At 37.7% G+C, this 18471-nt stretch overlaps 1 protein-coding gene, 1 long non-coding RNA gene and 1 pseudogene across 2 annotated transcripts in view; 2 read left to right on the top strand and 1 right to left on the bottom strand.

The window, feature by feature from the left end:
* The first annotated feature begins 5004 nt into the window (after positions 1–5004).
* LOC109696728 (olfactory receptor 4B1-like) lies at positions 5005–5934 on the top strand. The gene has a single exon (XM_074044672.1). It carries the CDS (start codon positions 5005–5007, stop codon positions 5932–5934), a length of 930 nt encoding a protein of 309 aa, XP_073900773.1.
* A 1867-nt stretch (positions 5935–7801) lies between these two features.
* Positions 7802–18471, bottom strand: part of LOC141421520 (uncharacterized) — a 73832-nt gene continuing 63162 nt past the window's right edge. The window contains exons 2-3 of the long non-coding RNA XR_012446085.1: positions 8364–8456; positions 7802–8214 (exon numbers count right to left, since the gene is read on the bottom strand). This is a non-coding gene — a long non-coding RNA (uncharacterized lncRNA). The remainder of the gene's footprint in view (positions 8215–8363; positions 8457–18471) is intronic.
* On the top strand, positions 13321–14254 carry LOC141415724 (olfactory receptor 4X2-like; annotated as a pseudogene).

Below are 18471 nucleotides of genomic sequence, written 5' to 3'. Positions count from 1 at the left end.
GGAAATTTCATTAAACTATAAATAAAATTTTCACTGGATTTTAGTTTATAATGCAACTATTTTTAGATTAATTTTGGGAGAATTGAAAGTTGAGAATTTAAATATAAATCATGTCAAATTTTACTATGTAAAAACTTGTCTTCATAGGCATTTCACATTTTAAGTACTTTGTACTTAAAGTTTCTGACTTATTATACATTAACACTTTTCATTGTGTTTTCTAAATACTAATTAAATTTGGAATTTCTTGTTACTACCTGTTTAAAGTTTTAAATATATTTTATTTTGTATTTTTTTTTTAATTTTATTATTCATATGTGCATACAAGGCTTGGTTCATTTCTCCCCCCTGCCCCCACCCCCTCCCTTACCATCCACTCTGCCCCCTCCCTCTCCCCCCCACCCCCTCAATACCCAGCAGAAACTATTTTGCCCTTATTTCTAATTTTGTTGTAGAGAGAGTATAAGCAATAATAGGAAGGAACAAGGGTTTTTGCTGGTTGAGATAAGGATACCTATACAGGCCATTGACTCACATTGATTTCCTGTGTGTGTGTGTTACCTTCTAGGTTAATTCTTTTTGATCTCACCTTTTCTCTAGTTCCTGGTCCCCTTTTCCTATTGGCCTCAGTTGCTTTTAAGGTATCTGCTTTAGTTTCTCTGCGTTAAGGGCAAAAATTCTAGCTAGATTTTTAGGTGTCTTGCCTATCCTCACCCCTCCCTTGTGTGCTCTCGCTTTTATCTTGTGCTCAAAGTCCAATCCCAATGTTGTGTTTGCCCTTGATCTAATGTCCACATATGAGGGAGAACATACGATTTTTGGTCTTTTGGGCCAGGCTAACCTCACTCAGAATGATGTCCTCCAATTCCGTCCATTTACCAGTAATGATAACATTTCGTTCTTCTTCATGGCTGCATAAAATTCCATTGTGTATAGATACCACATTTTCTTAATCCATTCGTCAGTGCTGGGGCATCTTGGCTGTTTCCATAACTTGGCTATTGTGAATAGTGCCGCAATAAACATGGGTGTGCAGGTGCCTATGGAGTAACCTGTGTCACAGTCTTTTGGGTATATCCCCAAGAGTGGTATTGCTGGATCAAATGGTAGATCAATGTCTAGCTTTTTAAGTAACCTCCAAATTTTTTTCCAGAGTGGTTGTACTAGTTTACATTCCCACTAACAGTGTAAGAGGGTTCCTTTTTCCCCACATCCTTGCCAACACCTGTTGTTAGTGGTGTTGCTATTGATGGCTATTCTAACAGGGGTGAGGTGGAATCTTAATGTGGTTTTAATTTGCATTTCCTTTATTGCTAGAGATGGTGAGCATTTTTTCATGTGTTTTTTGGCCATTTGAATTTCTTCTTTTGAGAAAGTTCTGTTTAGTTCACTTGCCCATTTCTTTATTGGTTCATTAGTTTTGGGAGAATTTAGTTTTTTAAGTTCCCTATATATTCTGGTTATCAGTCCTTTGTCTAATGTATAGTTGGCAAATATTTTCTCCCACTCTGTGGGTGTTCTCTTCAGTTTAGAGACCATTTCTTTTGATGAACAGAAGCTTTTTAGCTTTATGAGGTCCCATTTATCTATGCTATCTCTTAGTTGCAGTGCTGCTGGGGTTTCATTGAGAAAGTTCTTACCTATACCTACTAATTCCAGAGTATTTCCTACTCTTTCCTGTATCAACTTTAGAGTTCGTGGTCTGATATTAAGATCCTTGATCCATTTTGAGTTAATCTTGGTATAGGGTGATATACATGGATCTAGTTTCAGTTTTTTGCACACTGCTAACCAGTTTTCCCAGCAGTTTTTGTTGAAGAGGCTGCTATTTCTCCATCGTATATTTTTAGCTCCTTTGTGAAAGACAAGTTGGTTATAGTTGTGTGGCTTCATATCTGGGTCCTCTATTCTGTTCCACTGGTCTTCATGTCTGTTTTTGTGCCTGTACCATGCTGTTTTTCTTGTTATTGCTTTGTAATATAGTTTGAAGTCAGGTATTGTGATACCTCCTGCATTGTTCTTTTGACTGAGTATTGCCTTGGCTATTCGTGGCTTCCTTTGTTTCTATATAAATTTCATGGTAGATTTTTCGATCTCTTTAATGAATGTCATTGGAATTTTGATGGGAATTGCATTAAACATGTAAATTACTTTTGGAAGTATAGACATTTTTACTATGTTGATTCTACCAATCCATGAGCATTGGAGATCTCTCCACTTTCTATAGTCTTCCTCAATCTCTTTCTTCAGAAGTGTATAGTTTTCCTTGCAGAGGTTGTTCACATGTTTTCTTAGGTTTACACATAGGTTTTTCATTTTTTTGAGACTATTGTAAATGGAATTGTTTTCGTATATTCTTTTTCAGTTTGTTCATTATTAGTGTATAGAAACGCTAATGATTTTTCTATCTTGATTTTATATCCTGCTACCTTGATGTAGCTATTGATGGTGTCTAGGATCTTCTGAGTAGAGTTTTTTGGGTCTTTAAGGTATAGGATCATGTTGTCTGCAAATAGGGATATTTTGACAATTTCTTTACCTATTTGTATTCCTTTTATTCCTTCTTCTTGCCTAATTGCTCTGGCTAGGAATTCCAGTACTATGTTGAATAGGAGTGGAGATAGTGGGCATCCTTGTCTAGTTCCTGATTTTAGAGGGAATGGTTTCAGTTTTTCTCCATTAAGTATAATGCTGGTGTAGGTTTGTCATATATAGCTTTTATAATGTTGAGGTACTTTCCTTCTATTCCTAGTTTTCTTAGAGCTTTTATCATGAAATGGTGTTGGATCTTATCAAAGGCTTTTTCAGCATCTATTGAGATGATCAAGTGGTTTTTGTCTTTGCTTCTGTTAATGTGGTTTATTACGTTTATTGATTTTCGTATGTTGAACCACCCCTGCATCCTTGTTACTAGCTGTTTAAAGTTTTAAATATATTTTATTTTGTATCAATATATGTTCATTACACTTATTAATATGGTTCACCGTAATATACATACATTGTGTATTAATCAAATCCAGACTCATTTTATCTCTCCACCTCATTCAAAACCTGCAGTAATCACTATTTTACATTCAGATTGAATTTTTTTAGCTTCCACATATGAGATGTAGTACTTGTCTATGTATGACTGACTTACTTCATATTACACACACACACTGGGTTTCCACTTTAGTACTTTCCTTTCAAAAAACAGAAACCTATTTAAATTAGATTAGGCAAAACAGAAAATTTATTTGAAGAACAAGGGATATTTCTTGGTTCCCAAATACACAAAGGACAGAACTAGAAATTAAAATGTCAAGGATCAAGGACACTCTATTCATCTCTGAGATGCCATGATCTCTTTCTCCACTACTTTTCTTGCTCCAAAATGTGAATTTATTAATGTTTAAGATTCAATAGCTTTATTTCATCTTAAGCTTCAACCTGTGTCCTTATCCAAAGAGCTCTGATACATACAGATTTGTTTCCCTCTGTTCACATCACTGAGTTCTTTTCTCTGTTTTTCTGTTCCTTACTTTGCAGGGTGCATTTTTTTAGGTCATCAAAAGGATATTTCTTATTTTTTAAAGGATACATAGTATTGTATTGAGCATATATATTACATTTTCCTTACCCACTCACCCATTGATGAATACTTTGTTTGCTTCTACATCTTGGCTGTTATGATAGCATTGAAGTGAACATGGGAGTGCAGATATGATTCTGGCACATGAAGCATATTTCACAATTGCTAAAAGAATAGACTTTTTGTGTCCTCCCACAGAATGTAATAGGTTGAAAAAGTGGTAGCTATGGTAGTTAGCTCTATTGAATATTTCTACAGCATACATATGTCAAAATATAACAGTGGTATTTATCAGTTATAAACAAATTTGAAAAAATATTTCTAAAAAATGTCAGTATAAAATGATATGAAGGGGAAAATAGGGATATGTTTTATAGCAGGTAATGAAATAGTTCATATTTTTCCTATTTTTATGGACCATATATGATGAAAAAATCCAACTAGAGTGTCTTTATCTAGAGAATATTGTTTTAAGTTACACAGTATAGTTAGCTTGAGGTATGTGGTGATACCTGTGTATCCTTTGTGAAATCTGGTGGTTGTCTTACTATGTAAGAGGTCCTCAGTAAGTATATTCTCCAGGGAAGTAACCTAGACAGAAGTCTCTATTCTTCTTTTTAAATTCTTTGCCTGATGACCAATCTGGAACCACAACAAGCAGCTGGCCAGCCATCACAATGATCCTAGAGGATAAGTTCTCTGAGTTCAGGATCTCTCAGTAATTTGGGAGACAGAAGATGTGAAATTAATTGTGGAATGATGGAGAAAAAGTAGTCAGTTCAATTCTCCCAGAGTGTGTGAACATTTGTCATCTAGAAACATAATCCTTGAAGCTATACAACTGGTGAAGGACTCTGACCTGAGTAAAGTGAGGGCTGGTATAACTGAGAAAGACAACAGCACAGGGGACCTTGAAAAAAGGGAAAATTATCAGTGAGGAGATAAGTCCCTGAGGTACAGAAGAAAGAAACAAGAAGGCAACTGCAGTGGTGTATCAAGGGGATTTCCCAGAAGGACTGAGCTAAGAAAATGCAACGCAAACACTACAAATAAAGGTTATTGACTTGAAAGGCTCACAACATTCTGAATATCTTAAGGTGAATGAAAGAGAACCCTGAACAGAAAGAAATGTTGGTTCCAAGTCCCAAAATTTCATCATATTTTTTTATGATCTTGGGCCAATAACTATTTCTTTAGGGCTTCATTTTCCATTTTTCTGTCTTCATTTTCTAATAGTAAAAGTAAATGAATCAAAATAAAGTGATATACAGTTAGAATTTAATGAATACATTTGGCTAAATGAATGATTGAGTGATAAGCATATTATAAATTGGTTTACACTAAGTGGTATAAATGAGGTGGATTGGTGTTATAATCATTGTTTTATTGCAGGCCTCTCAACTTCTGGCATCCAGAACCTCTGAACTGATTCCATGGCCACTACAAATAACATGACTGATTTGATTATCAACGGCCTTTTCCAGGATGCAGAGGTGCAAAGAGTGTGCTTTGTGTTCTTTCTTTCTGTTTACCTGGCCACAGTGGTGGGCAATGGCCTCATCGTTGTGACGGTCAATGTCAGTAAGAGTCTTGGTTCACCCATGTACTTCTTCCTCAGCTACCTGTCCTTTGTGGAGATCTGCTACTCCTCTACTGTTGTTCCCAAATTCATCACTGACTTACTTACCAAGATTAAGACCATCTCGTTGAAGGGCTGTCTGGCTCAGATATTCTTCTTCCATTTCCTTGGGGTCACAGAGATCCTCCTGCTCACAGTGATGGCCTATGACCGCTATGTGGCCATCTGCAAGCCCCTTTACTATACAACCATAATGAGCCGAACTGTGTGTCACCATCTAGTGGCTGGTTCCTGGGTGGGGGGATTTTTTCATTCCATAATTCAGATTTTTATCACCCTCCCTTTGCCCTTCTGTGGTCCCAATATGATTGACCACTACTTCTGTGACCTCCATCCCTTATTCCAGCTTGCCTGCACTGACACCTTTGTGGTAGGGGTTATCATGTTTGTTAACAGTGGATTATTCTCTGTATTTTCCTTCCTCTTTTTGGTGTCTTCCTATATTGTCATCCTGGTCAACTTGAGAAATCATTCTGCTGAGGGCAGGCACAAAGCCCTTTCCACCTGTGCCTCTCACATCATGGTGGTCGTCTTGTTTTTTGGACCAGCCATCTTCCTCTACTTGCGGCCAGCTTCTACCTACACTGCAGACAAACTCGTGGCTGTGTTTTACACAGTCATCACCCCCATGCTAAATCCCATCATCTACACACTCAGAAATGCAGAGGTGAAAAATGCCATGAGGAAGATGTGGGGGAAGAAAATAAACTCAAAGGTGGGATAAAAATGAAAACATGAAACAAATAGTAGCAAGCAAAGGGTGACTAAAACTGCAATTTGATTTAGTCAATCATGAAAGAGTAAATGTTACCTGCTTTTGGTTTATGTTGCATTTTTTGAGACAGGTTCTTGATATTTGGCCCAGTATCATCTTGAACTTACTGTGTAGCACAGGCTGGCCTTGAATTCAAAAATCCTCCTGCCTTGGTGATTATAGGTGTGTAACACCATGCCTGTCTAAAAGGAGCCACTTTAACACCATGATATCATTTCAAGGTCTGTTATAACTGTCAGTATTTTTGAGCATGTTCAAATTGGACTACTTTCCATCTCTTCATTAGTAGTCTGTATTACAAAGTATAGAATTTAAGGATGGGTTGCCTGGAGTGAAATTCTACCTTGACATCTGTCAGATGTGTGACTTTATCTTTATTCATGTCACCTCTGGCATTTCCACATACTGTATTATGTGGAAAGATCAGCATACCTGCAGACAAAAGTTCATGATTTTCCTCGTATCCTTATCAGTGTGATCTTGGGGGAGTCCTGGGAAGGCTTCTCTAACTTTCTTCTGTTGCCCTCCTCCCATCAGCCTGATTCTAATGCCTGAAGCTGAAATTCCATGGTAGGAGCTTTATTTCATAAGCAAGATAGACATTGTTAGAATGCCAGTGTCTCTGGGAGAGGAAATACAGTGAAATTATTATTAACCATTGATATTTTAATCTAAAAAATTTTATATGACTTTCTAGACAGTGGTTATCTGTGCTGTGAAGTAAGGAGAAAAAAGCAAAGTTTGTAATGCATTGGGTTATTAGTGTGACTGATCCTTTTGAAAAATAGCTTTGAAAAAGAGCCATATTTAGTTCTCTGCCTGTCCTTGTATTACCTGTGGGCTAAGAATGGCTTTTATACTTCTAAGTGATGTGGGAAAAAAACAGAAAGACAAAAATATTTTTGACACACAAGTTATATGAAATTCAAGTTTTAGTATCCCTGGTAGAGTTTTATCGACAACAACCATAGCCATATCTACATGTTACTATGTCTGCTTCTGTGCTGCATTGGCAGAGTTCAGGAGTTGTAACAGAGAATATGTACTCTGCAAAGCATAATATATTTGCCACCTAATCCTTCACAGAAATAGTTGCCCCACCCCTGATGTAAGTCACAATATCAATTTTTGCTTACTTAAGGGAAGTTTGGAGGTCAGTGGTTCTGATTTGTTTTTCTAATTCTATTATGGTGTCACATGGGGTTGCTGCCCTCTCAATTCCTCAGGTTTTCCCTTCGTGATTACTAGGTGCAGTGTGGTAGCAATTCCTGGTCTTTTGTCTTCACTTTAGGGATGGAAGAGGCCCAGCTTTTGTTTTGAGAAATAGTTCCAAGAACCTTCCACCTGCCCCAGCACAATTCCTCTTATATTTATTTTTATTGGCCAGAACTAGGTGTGTTTTCCTTTAGATGAAAGAGAGGCAGGAAAAGTGGGTGTTGTGTATTTTGAATTTCACTTTCCTGGAAATAGTGAATATGAAGGTATTTATATGACAGTTTCATCCTTCCAATGAGTTTTCAGTGTAGTCAACTGCCTTTTCTGAGTCTCTTCACTCTTAGATTTACTGTCTCAAGCAGGGGACATAGATACAAGTTGCAGATGAGAAATTCCACCTGGAAGTGATTCACAAGACTAAGGTCCATCAGATTGCGTTGTCAGCCTCAGTTCTTCATCTGTCTATATCTGTGCCCTTTTCATGTTACCATGCATGACGAGTGATACACACCAAGAAACTTGTAGCTGCTGAATGAATGAAAGACATCAAAATGACACCCAATATTATTTATCTTTATCATTAGGAAAGGATTGGGTCAGACAAAAGGCCAACAACAGCCAAGGAAGAACTTTCTTGTGACTTAATTTAACTGAAATATAGAAATGATTTCAATTGAGCCATTCCACTAGCTCTTTTTCTGTGACAGGTTTTTTTGAGATAGGGTCTCACAAACCATTTGCCCAGACTGGCTTTCAACAGTGATCCTCCAGATCTCTGCCTCTTGAATAGCTAGGATTACAGGTGTGAGACACTGCACTGGCACCCAGCTAGAAGTGATCTTAGTATGTTACTCTTCACTGATAAAATACCAAGTTTCCAAACTGCATGAAGATGCCTGAAATTCATATTTGGATTTGTTAATAGATGTATTGATATATGTTATATTTGGATACTGGCTTTTGCATATTTCAGTCTTTTCTCTTCCATTATTTCATTCAAATCTCATAGCAACCCTGCAAAATAAATGAAATGTCAATTAATCATTTCTACTGGATAGTTTTAGAGAATAAAATATTGTTTAGATTCTGTTTTAGCTGCAAGTAACAGAATCTGAAACAAGATAGAAGCCAAGGTGTAAACAATTCAGAGTAGAAACACTCACTATCATGTTTATCCATCCTTAATAGCTTCCATTGCCCTATTTAACTTGGGGCTCATGATGGCTGTTGGAGCTCCAGTCATAATGGCAACATTTCTGTCATCAGGAAACAAGAAGAGACAAAATAAGTGAACACAATCCCTTTTTGTAAAGTTGTAAGGGCAACTGGGCAATGAAACTTTTTTCCAGGGGAGCATGTGCTCAATATTAAAATGTAGGGGTTCTGATCTACCATATGATCCAGCAATACCACTCTTAGGGATATACCCAAAAGACTGTGACACAGGTTACTCCAGAGGCACCTGCGCACCCATGTTTATTGCAGCACTACTCACAATAGCCAAGTTATGGAAACAGCCAAGATGCCCCACCACTGATGAATGGATCAAGAAAATGTGGTATCTATACACAATGGAATTTTATGCAGCCATGAAGAAGAATGAAATGTTATCATTAGCTGGTAATTGGATGGAATTGGAGAACATCATTCTGAGTGAGGTTAGCCTGGCCCAAAAGACCAAAAATCATATGTTCTCCCTCATATGTGGACATTAGATCAAGGGTAAACACAACAAAGAGATTGGACTTTGATCACATGATAAAGCGAGAGCACACAAGGGAGATATGAAGATAGGTAAGACACCTAAAAAAATAGATAGCGTTTGTTGCCCTCAACACAGAGAAACTAAAGCAGATACCTTAAAAGCAACTGAGGCCAATAGGAGAAGGGGACCAGGAACTAGAGTAAAGGTTAGATCAAGAAGAATTAACCTAGAAGGTAACACACATGCACAGGAAATCAATGCGAGTTAACTCCCTGTATAGCTATCCTTATCTCAACTAGCAAAAACCCTTGTTCCTTCCCATTATTGCTTATACGCTCTCTTCAACAAAATTAGAGGTAAGGGCAAAATAACTTCTGCCGGGCATCAAGGGGGTTGGGGGGTTGGGGTGGGTGGTAAGGGAGGGGGTGGGGGCAGGGGGGAGAAATGACCCAAGCATTGTATGCACATATGAATAATAAATAGAACAAAAATAAAAAAATTAAATGTAGGGGTTCAATATTGTAGAAGAAAGGGGGAAATAAGTATAAGTGAATACCAATAAGCTACTCCAAGATAAACCAGGCATAAGCCTGGGCACAAATTTATGTATTCTGGCTCCCAGAAGAGATGTTTCCCCTTCATACACTCCCCAATTCCACCTCGGTTTTACTTTTTAATTGAGATAAAATGTACATTCAGTGAAATATAAAGACCTTAAGTGTATAATTCAGTGGTTTTGATGAATTGATATACTGTGTTACCAACATCCCAAATGATGTGTTATCCCAAAAACTTCTCATGACTCTTTCCAGGCATTACCCACCAGCACCCACTGATCTAATTTTTATCAACATAGATTAGTTTCTATCTTCGTAGGCTCATATAAATAGAAGCATGAATGATGTATTCTTTTATATCTCTCTTATTTTATTTACCTTAATGTTTTGGAAATTCATTTATATTGTGTTTTATAATAATTTGTGTGGTTTTTTAGCTAATAGTATTCCATTGTATGAGTATACTACAATTAAATGAAGATTGTGTTGTTGGACATTCGGTTGATTCCAGTTTTTTGCTGCTGGAAATAAAGGCTGCAAGAACATTTTTTACCCTCTCATCTTTAAAAAAAAAAGCATAAATGGTCATTTATGTATTGTATTTTCAAAATAACCTCACATGACAGGAATGCATATAAATGTATTAAAAACTCTATAAGAGAAAGGATTGGTGGGGTTTCATTGTATCTGGAGAACAGGTGATAGTCACAGGTTAATTTTCACCAGTTAGGAAATGAAATCAACCTTTTATGACAAATCCAGTTTATAGTTCTAGGTGAACAAGCACAGTTTTAAAACAGAGAGATTTTTAATAAATATAGTTCTCTGCAACAAACATTCATATATACACATTTAAAAATCTATCTTAAATTTATTAAATCAAATCTTTCAATATAGAATATATGGAGGCTGATACACTTTGACAGAAATTCAGCTTCATGAGGACATACAGGTTTTACTTAAATGTTTAGAGCTTTTATGCAGTTATTTACTGATCTTTCTTGTGTTTCTTTCTATATAAAGAGGGATGCTTAATTCAGATTTTCCATGTGCAAAAGCAATTGTTTCGAACCTTTTCTTAAATCTTAAATGTCTCATAGATTTCTTCTTAATCATTAATTGAAACTTAGCTCTTCTTGTTTTTTCTAACATTTATCAATGCCAAGTTAACAATACATGATAGTAGCATTGGCATAAAGCCCATTCATTTTACAAAATGCTTTTAAGTGATCCTTAAAATGTTTTATCAGAGGAAATTTAAAACATGTGCAAGTACAGTCAAATGCATGTAATGAACTCCAATGTAATCAAAACCCAATTTCAATTATTATGATTCAGGACAAATTTCCTTTCAACTATACCAATGTATCTCAACAGCAGCTCCATGGACCTTTGTTTCAGATAATTTCTTGCATTGTCAGGCTGGGTTGTGCTTTGTAGGACATTTCACACCTTGGCCTCCACCTTGTTAATGTCAGCAGCACACTTCCTCTCCAGCCAATTTAGATAATGGAAAATGCCTCCAGACATTATTAAAGGTTTTTTGGGAAATCTCCCCTTGGTAAGAACCACTGATCTACACAGGCAAGGAGATGTGCTATTTGTTTCCTGCCACCTATTCCTGTGATCCTTGGACCACCATTATGAATGATGTGATTATTATTTGTAAAGCCATATGATTAAGGTCATGATGAGTAAGAGAGATCTCATCAACCTGTGAACAGCTCCATGCTCTGTGAACACTGGGTGAATCTAATTGTTCATATTTCAAACTGATTTCTTAAGATGTTTCCTAAAAAGACACTGAGGTCCTCCTTCCCATGAGATATTCTGCCTGACCGGGAAGAAATGAGGGAGCAGATCCCTGGGGACCCACCTCCTCTCACCTGATCTTACCTTCTCCTCTGCTGTTGCTTAAGCAGTGTGAATTTAAAGCAGAGCTGCCTGAATTCTCAGTTCTTCGTGGAACATGTGAGAGGCAAGTCTACTTTGCTTTTGTTTTTAAATCAGATGTATGTAAGACTCCAGTGCCTCAGTCTCCAAATTCCCAAGTTAAGTCTGCAAGAAAGCAGCTGATGCTCTAACTTGCCACTCCACTGGGACAGGGATCAGCTTTGTAGATTGGCCTACATGGGTTAACTGTGAACCTGCATGAGCCCAGGACTATTCTCAGAGACTTATTTGATCTCTATGTTCAGAACAGAAAAGACAGAGGTGGTGAGAAGAGCAAAGTCGCAGAAACACTGGTTTGGGTTTTGTTTTGTGATCCTGGACTTCTCTTGCATGCGATGATTGATTCTACTTTGAAGGTAAAGGAGGTGGTGCCATGAGTAATATGGTATTTCACAAAGTGCACTTGCAAGGGTCTTTGATGGGAAAGCACTATGTCAGGCTCTAGGGTTCATGGATAGAAAGATGTTTTTTTGTCCTTTGGTCTTTGAATATTTATGGAACATTTACAAGGTCTTAAATACTGTCCTGAGAAGGCTGGAGGATGCATGTCCTCTATTCATTTGTTTTACTGACGTTCACAGAGTGTGATTTTGAGTCTCTTTAGTGAAGACTAGTGATGAACTGGTAAGATATAATCTGCCCTTACTTCCCTATTGCTCACACTGCAATAGGGAAGATGGTCACATAAGCAATTGAATTCAGTATGGTAAGTGGTATGACTTCAAAATGTCCTCATGGAAGACATTAGCTGTAGGCCAATGAATTGTCTCTGAAAGGAATTGAAGGACTAGAAAATAACTTATCCTGGAATTGGATTGGGACTGGGACTTATGGTGTCTACCTGTGAGATAGGTATTATATGCATGTTACAGGTTGACCTTGAGCCTCTGAAAGATTGAATAACTTCCTAGATATCATATAGGTACTACTGGGAAAAGCTGAATGTAAATCTGAGAGTATGGACTGTTAGCAGTGCTTTCCTCCATGAATGGCATCTTGGTAGAATTCCCCAGTGATGTAAAAATTTAGGGCTGGTTCATGCTGTTTTCTTTCTGCAATTGTAAGTTGTATCGATAAGTTATTACTGGCTTCTGGTGGTCTTTAATGGCCTTAGCTTTTCTGAATCACTGAAGGAACAAAGTTTTGTGGCATGATTGCAAACCATCAGGCTACTAATCCCGGGTACCCTGGAGTCTCACTGCATGGGGGAGCTGTGTTGGTAAATACAGGTGAGCTACCTTGGACAAAGTGCAATATGGGCCAGGATCATTTTAATATCTGTCAGTAAGAAAATGTGTCCTGAGATTTTAGAAGGTTGGAATTGTAGGGAAGGATGTGTCAGAGCATGAGTGGGCACTGGAGAGGGTGATTAGACTTTCCCTGTCACTGGAGACATGTTACTGGAAGAAATGAAAGCATCATTAAAGAGAAGAATTGTGCATCAATTGAGCTAGAACCTTGGAAGGTGATGAGGTCACCAGTTACCAAGTGTAGAAGGCAAGAATTTGATCACAAACTCTTAGAGGGTGTCGAATATCAAGGGAAGTATACCAAGGGCAATTCCTCTGAAGCTACTGAAGGGCATGTGGAGAGGTTGAGATCTTTTGTTCTGCACACCAAGGATGGTCCTTCATGCACCAACAATATTGTTTCTATAGCTTTATTTTTTGTTATTTCTCCCTTTATTCTAACCACACAGGATACACTTATACCTGCTCTCTGCCTTATTGGAATGTTTTTCCTTATTCTATGCACTACTAAATCTTACTCATCTTTCAATATCTAGGTCAAAATCATCTCAGAATTGCAAGAACATTTATTTAATTTATCCACTTCATGAAGAAGTCTTTTGTCTATATCATTTTAGAGAAGACCACCCAAATTACTTCTTTTGGTGGTGACCTTATGGCTAACATCCACAATGTGACTGAGTTCATTTTTCTTGGACTTTTTCCTAACCAGGAAGTGCAGAGAGTTTGCTTTGTGATATTTCTGGTCTTGTACACAGCAATTATACTAGGGAATTTCCTTATTGGGCTCACTGTCATGACCAGCAGAAGTCTTGATTCTCCCATGTACTTCTACCTCAGTTTCCTGTCTTTTGTGGAGATCTGTTACTCCTCCACTACAGCTCCCAAACTCATCTCAGACCTGCTGGCTGAAAGGAAATCCATATCTCTGTGGGGCTGCATGACACAGCTTTTCTTTATGCACTTCTTTGGAGGCACTGAGATTTTCTTGCTCACGGTTATGGCCTATGATCGCCATGTGGCCATTTGCAAGCCCTTACACTATACCAGCATCATGAACCAGCAGATGTGTGCTGTTCTTGTGGGAATAGCATGGGCAGGAGGCTTCATGCATTCCTTTGCCCAGATCCTTCTCATTTTCCACTTGCCTTTCTATGGCCCTAATGTCATTGACCACTATTTTTGTGACCTGCTTCCCCTGCTTAAACTTGCCTGCTCAGATACCTTCCTCATTGGTTTTCTGATTGTTGCAAATGGTGGGACTCCATCTGTGATCAGTTTTGTAGTTCTCTTAGCATCCTATGTGGTCATTTTGCTCCACCTAAGGACTCAGAGCCCAGAGGGGCGGCACAAAGCTCTCTCCACCTGTGGGTCTCATGTCACTGTGGTTGTATTGTTCTTTGGTCCCTGGGTCTTTCTTTATCTATCTGAGGCCTTCTACCACTTTGTCTGTTGGCAAGATGGTAGCTGTGTTCTACACAGTGATAACTCCGCTCCTCAACCCTGTCATCTATTCCCTGAGAAATGCTGACGTGAAGAAGGCCATGAAGACTTTATGGATCAGGACAATGCAACTAGGTAAGACATAGAGGTTGAGTCTGGGTTCTTGAGTCTAGAATAATGATGAATCCAAACTGCAGGGGCAGTAGGTGAAAGGAAGGTTAACAGTAGTTGTTTGTTGTAGACCTATCCTAATTGAGGTCATTTTCAAAAGTTTCATTTTAATCCTTTTTAAAATTTTTCCTTATGAATGTACTGTAACACAACTAGGCATTTTAGATTGTGTGCATTTTTTACTACAATCCATAATATTGTGCTAAATATTCATAGTAAAATATCCAATTATACTTCTGATCTTCTTTTAGACTGACTTTCTGTAGTGAATTTACTATGAGACAGAGCTAAAAGATCTCTGATGTAGTGTAAAAGTGAATGGTTTGCTTATTCAATGTGCTCCTGACATATTAAAAGGTTTTTTGTTGTTGTTGTGCTGGGTGGGTGTGCTTTGTAGCATTTACAAAAGTTCTTACAATGTATCAAATATATCATTGTTGAATTCACCCCCTCCGCAGTTCTTTATCCCTTCCTCCCCCCATTCCTGGAATAGTTTTAACAGGTACAATTTTTATATTTACATACATGTGTATACAGTATTTGCACCATATTCACCCTCCTACATCCTTTCCTCACCATCTCCCGCTTCCACTGGTATCAACCCCTACACTGTCCTCTCCCCTAGCCAGAACCTGTTCTGTCCTCCTGTTCTCCCACACATTAAGAGTTTTTGATGGGAAATAATGTTTAAAATAATCTCATGTGTATCCTAAAATAAAATGCTTATTAATTACAAAAAGAATATATACGTTCATAGCTACATTGTATACAATTCACCTCAGTGATTATCAATAATCACATAACATAAATCAATAACATAAATGATATCACATGTATCCGTATATGATACGGTGTGGAGGCACACAACATCATTACTGTGCCATTCCTATCAAATCATGTAACCTGAGTCCAAGCACACAAAAGTATGAGACACCCAGGTTGAAGGATGTTCTGCAAAATCACTGTCCTTCCCTCCTCAGAAGTGTGAAGACAAGAAAAATTTAATGATTGTGCCACATTGAAGACTCATGACAACTGAATGCAACATGGAACCCTGGATTGGATCCTCCATTAGATGAAGAATGTTAATGGGGCATAACTCTTTAGATGAAATAAAAGAATTGTGTGAATGTTAATTGCTGATTTGGGAAATTACACTGTGTTTATTTCAGAGAATATCTTTGGATTTAAGAATTACTTGTTGAAGGACTACAGATAAAAGGGGATCAGGCAACAGTTTTCAAACATTTTAGAAAAACTTATTTTGTGTATTTTGTATTTCTCTTTCTTAGAAATAATGACTATTCAATGTTTTATATATGGTGATTTTGCTTCTCCAATGAGTTTTTAATCTAGTCAGCAGCCTTTTCTGAGTCTCTTCATTCTTAGATTTGTTCTCTAAAGCAGAGGACAAAGGAATAAGCAATAGATGAGGAATTGCACTAGATGTGATTCATATGTGTTCACCAGACTGAGCTGGGTCTGATTGAGTTATCATATATAATTCTTTACTGTACTCTTTCCATGTGACTTTGCATAATGAGTAACACATAGCAGGAACTCAGTAAGTGTGAAATGAATGAAACACATGAAAATGACATTATTATTTATCTTTATTAATGGAAAAAGATTGGACCAGACAAAAAGCCACAAGGATCCAAGGAAGAATTTTGTGTAAATTAATTTAATTGAGATATAGGTGTGTGGATAATATATCACCCTGAAATTTTAAAATACCAACTCTCAAAAGGAAATACCAGAAATCCATATTTAGATTTGTTATCAGACTTATTGATATATCTTATATTTGGATACTGTCTTATACATAATTCAAAGTCTTTTCACATTCATTTACTTCATTGGGATATCATTGAAATCCTGAGAAATAGGGAAATGTTAATTAATCATTCTCAGTGGGTAGATTTAGAGATCAAAACATTATCTAGATTAGGCTTTAGCTGCACATAATATACTCTGAAACAAATAGAAGCCTAGATGTAAACTCTTCAGATTAGAAACATCCACTATCACATTTATCCATCCTTAACAGCTTCCACTCCCATGTTTAACTTGGGGCTAAAGATGACTGTCAGAGCTCCAATCATAACAGCAGCATTTCTGTCATCAGGAAATAGGAAGGGACAAAATAGGTGAACATCATCCCCGTTTTTGAAGTTGTAAGAGCAAATGGGTAATCACACACGTAATCCTATACATATGTGTTACTTAAAAAGTTAGGCTTTCTAATATTATAGAAGAAGGAAGGAGAAAACAAGTGTAGGGATATGAATAATCTGCAGATAAATCAAGCATGAATCATTGAAACAAATTCAGGATTTCTGATCCTCAGAACAGATGTGTCCCTCCTTAGGATTCCCAATTCCAGCTGAGTTTTACTCTTTATTTGGTTTATTTATTCATATGTGCATACACTGTTTGGGCCATTTCTCTGCCCCACCACGCCACCCCCTCCACTCTCCACCCACCTCGCTTCCAGGCAGAACTTGTTCTGCCCTCTTCTCCAACTGTGTTGAAGAGAAGACATAGCAATAAAAGAAAGATACAGCATTCATTTTTCTAGTTTGAGAAGGATAGCTATACAGAGAGGTTCCTAACATTGCTTCCATGCACATGTGTATTACAACCTGAGTTGATTCATCTCTACCAGACCTCTTCACTACTTCCCAGTCACCTTCCCATAGTGACCTCTGTTGTTTTGACGTTACTATATTAGCTCCTCTACAGTGGGGACATCAAACACTTTCAATTTTTGGGTTTCCTACCTTTCCCTATTCCTCCTGTATGTGTTCTCCCCTTACTGTGTGACCCATGTCCAATAACATTACTGCATTTGTTTTAGGTCTAAAGTCTGCATATGAGGGAGAACGTACAATTTTTGGCCTTCTGAGCCTGGCTAACTTTGCTTAAGATGCTGTTCTCCAGATCCATTCATTTACTTGAGAATGACAAGATTTAATTCTTGTTCATGGCTGAGTAAAATTTCATTGTGTATAAATACCACATTTTTTTTTTGCTGGTATAAATTGTCTTTATGGTTGTTTTCCAAGATTGTCTATTCTTGGCTTTTTGTATTCCCATGTAGTTTTTTTCAAAGCTTCTTTTTTTTATTTCTTTTATTCATATATGCACACGATGTTTGGGTCATTTCTCCCCCCTTCCCTTTCCCCTGCCCCCTTCCTCTCCCCGCCTACTCCCTCACTACCAGGCAGAAACTATTTTGCCCTAATTGCTAATTTTGTTGAAGAGAGAGTATAAGCAATAAAAGAAGGACCAAGGGTTTTTGCTAGTTGAGAGAAGGATAGCTATACAGACAGTTTACTTGCATTGCATTCCTATACATACGTGTTACCTTCTAAATTAATTCTTCTCTAACTAAACTTTTCTCTAGTACCTGGTCCCCTTCTCCTATTGGCCTCTGTTGCTTTAAAGTTTCTGCATTAGTTTCTCTGCATTGAAGACATCAAATGTTATCTTGTTGGGGTTTTTTTTTGGGGGGGGAGGGGTTTCTTGCCTATCCTCATACCTCCCTTGTGTGCTCTCGCCTCATCATGTGATCAAAGTCCAATCCCCTTGCTGTGTTTGCCCTTGATCTAAAGTCCACATTTGAGGGAGAACATAGGATTTTTGGTGTTCTGGGCCTAGCTAACCTCGCTCAGGATCATGTTCTCCAGTTCCATCCATTTACCTGCAAATGATAAGATTTCATTCTTCTTCATGGCTGAGTAGTAGTCTATTGTGTATAAATACCACATTTTCTTAATCCATTCATCTATAATGGGGCTGTTACCATAACTTGGCTATTGTGAATAGTGCTGCAATGAACATGGGTGTGCAGGTGCCCCAGGAGTAACCTGTGTCTCACTCCTTTGGGTAAATCCCCAAGAGTGGTATTGCTGGATCATATAGCAGATCTATGTTTAGGTTTTTGAGAAGCCTCCAAATTTTTTTCCAGAGTGGTTGTATGAGTTTGCATTCCCACCAGCAGTATATGGGTTCCTTTTTCTCCATATCCTCGCCAACACCTGTTGTTGGTGGTGTTTCTAATGATGTCTATTCTAACAGGGGTGAGGAGGAATCTTAGTGTGGTTTTAATTTGCATTTCCTTTATTGCTAGGGATGGTGAGCATTTTTTCATGTGTATTTTTGCCATTTGAATTTCTTCTTTTGAGAA

Source organism: Castor canadensis, chromosome 1 (genome assembly GCF_047511655.1).
Source record: "Castor canadensis chromosome 1, mCasCan1.hap1v2, whole genome shotgun sequence".
In the NCBI taxonomy this organism is placed as follows: domain Eukaryota; kingdom Metazoa; phylum Chordata; class Mammalia; order Rodentia; family Castoridae; genus Castor; species Castor canadensis.
Note: the sequence above shows the minus strand (reverse complement) of the source record. Positions and strands in the feature narration are given on the sequence as shown.

Excerpts from the sequence above, each read along its gene's own strand:
- LOC109696728 (XM_074044672.1), top strand. The coding sequence starts at position 5,005 with ATGGCCACTACAAATAACATGACTGATTTGATTATCAACGGCCTTTTC.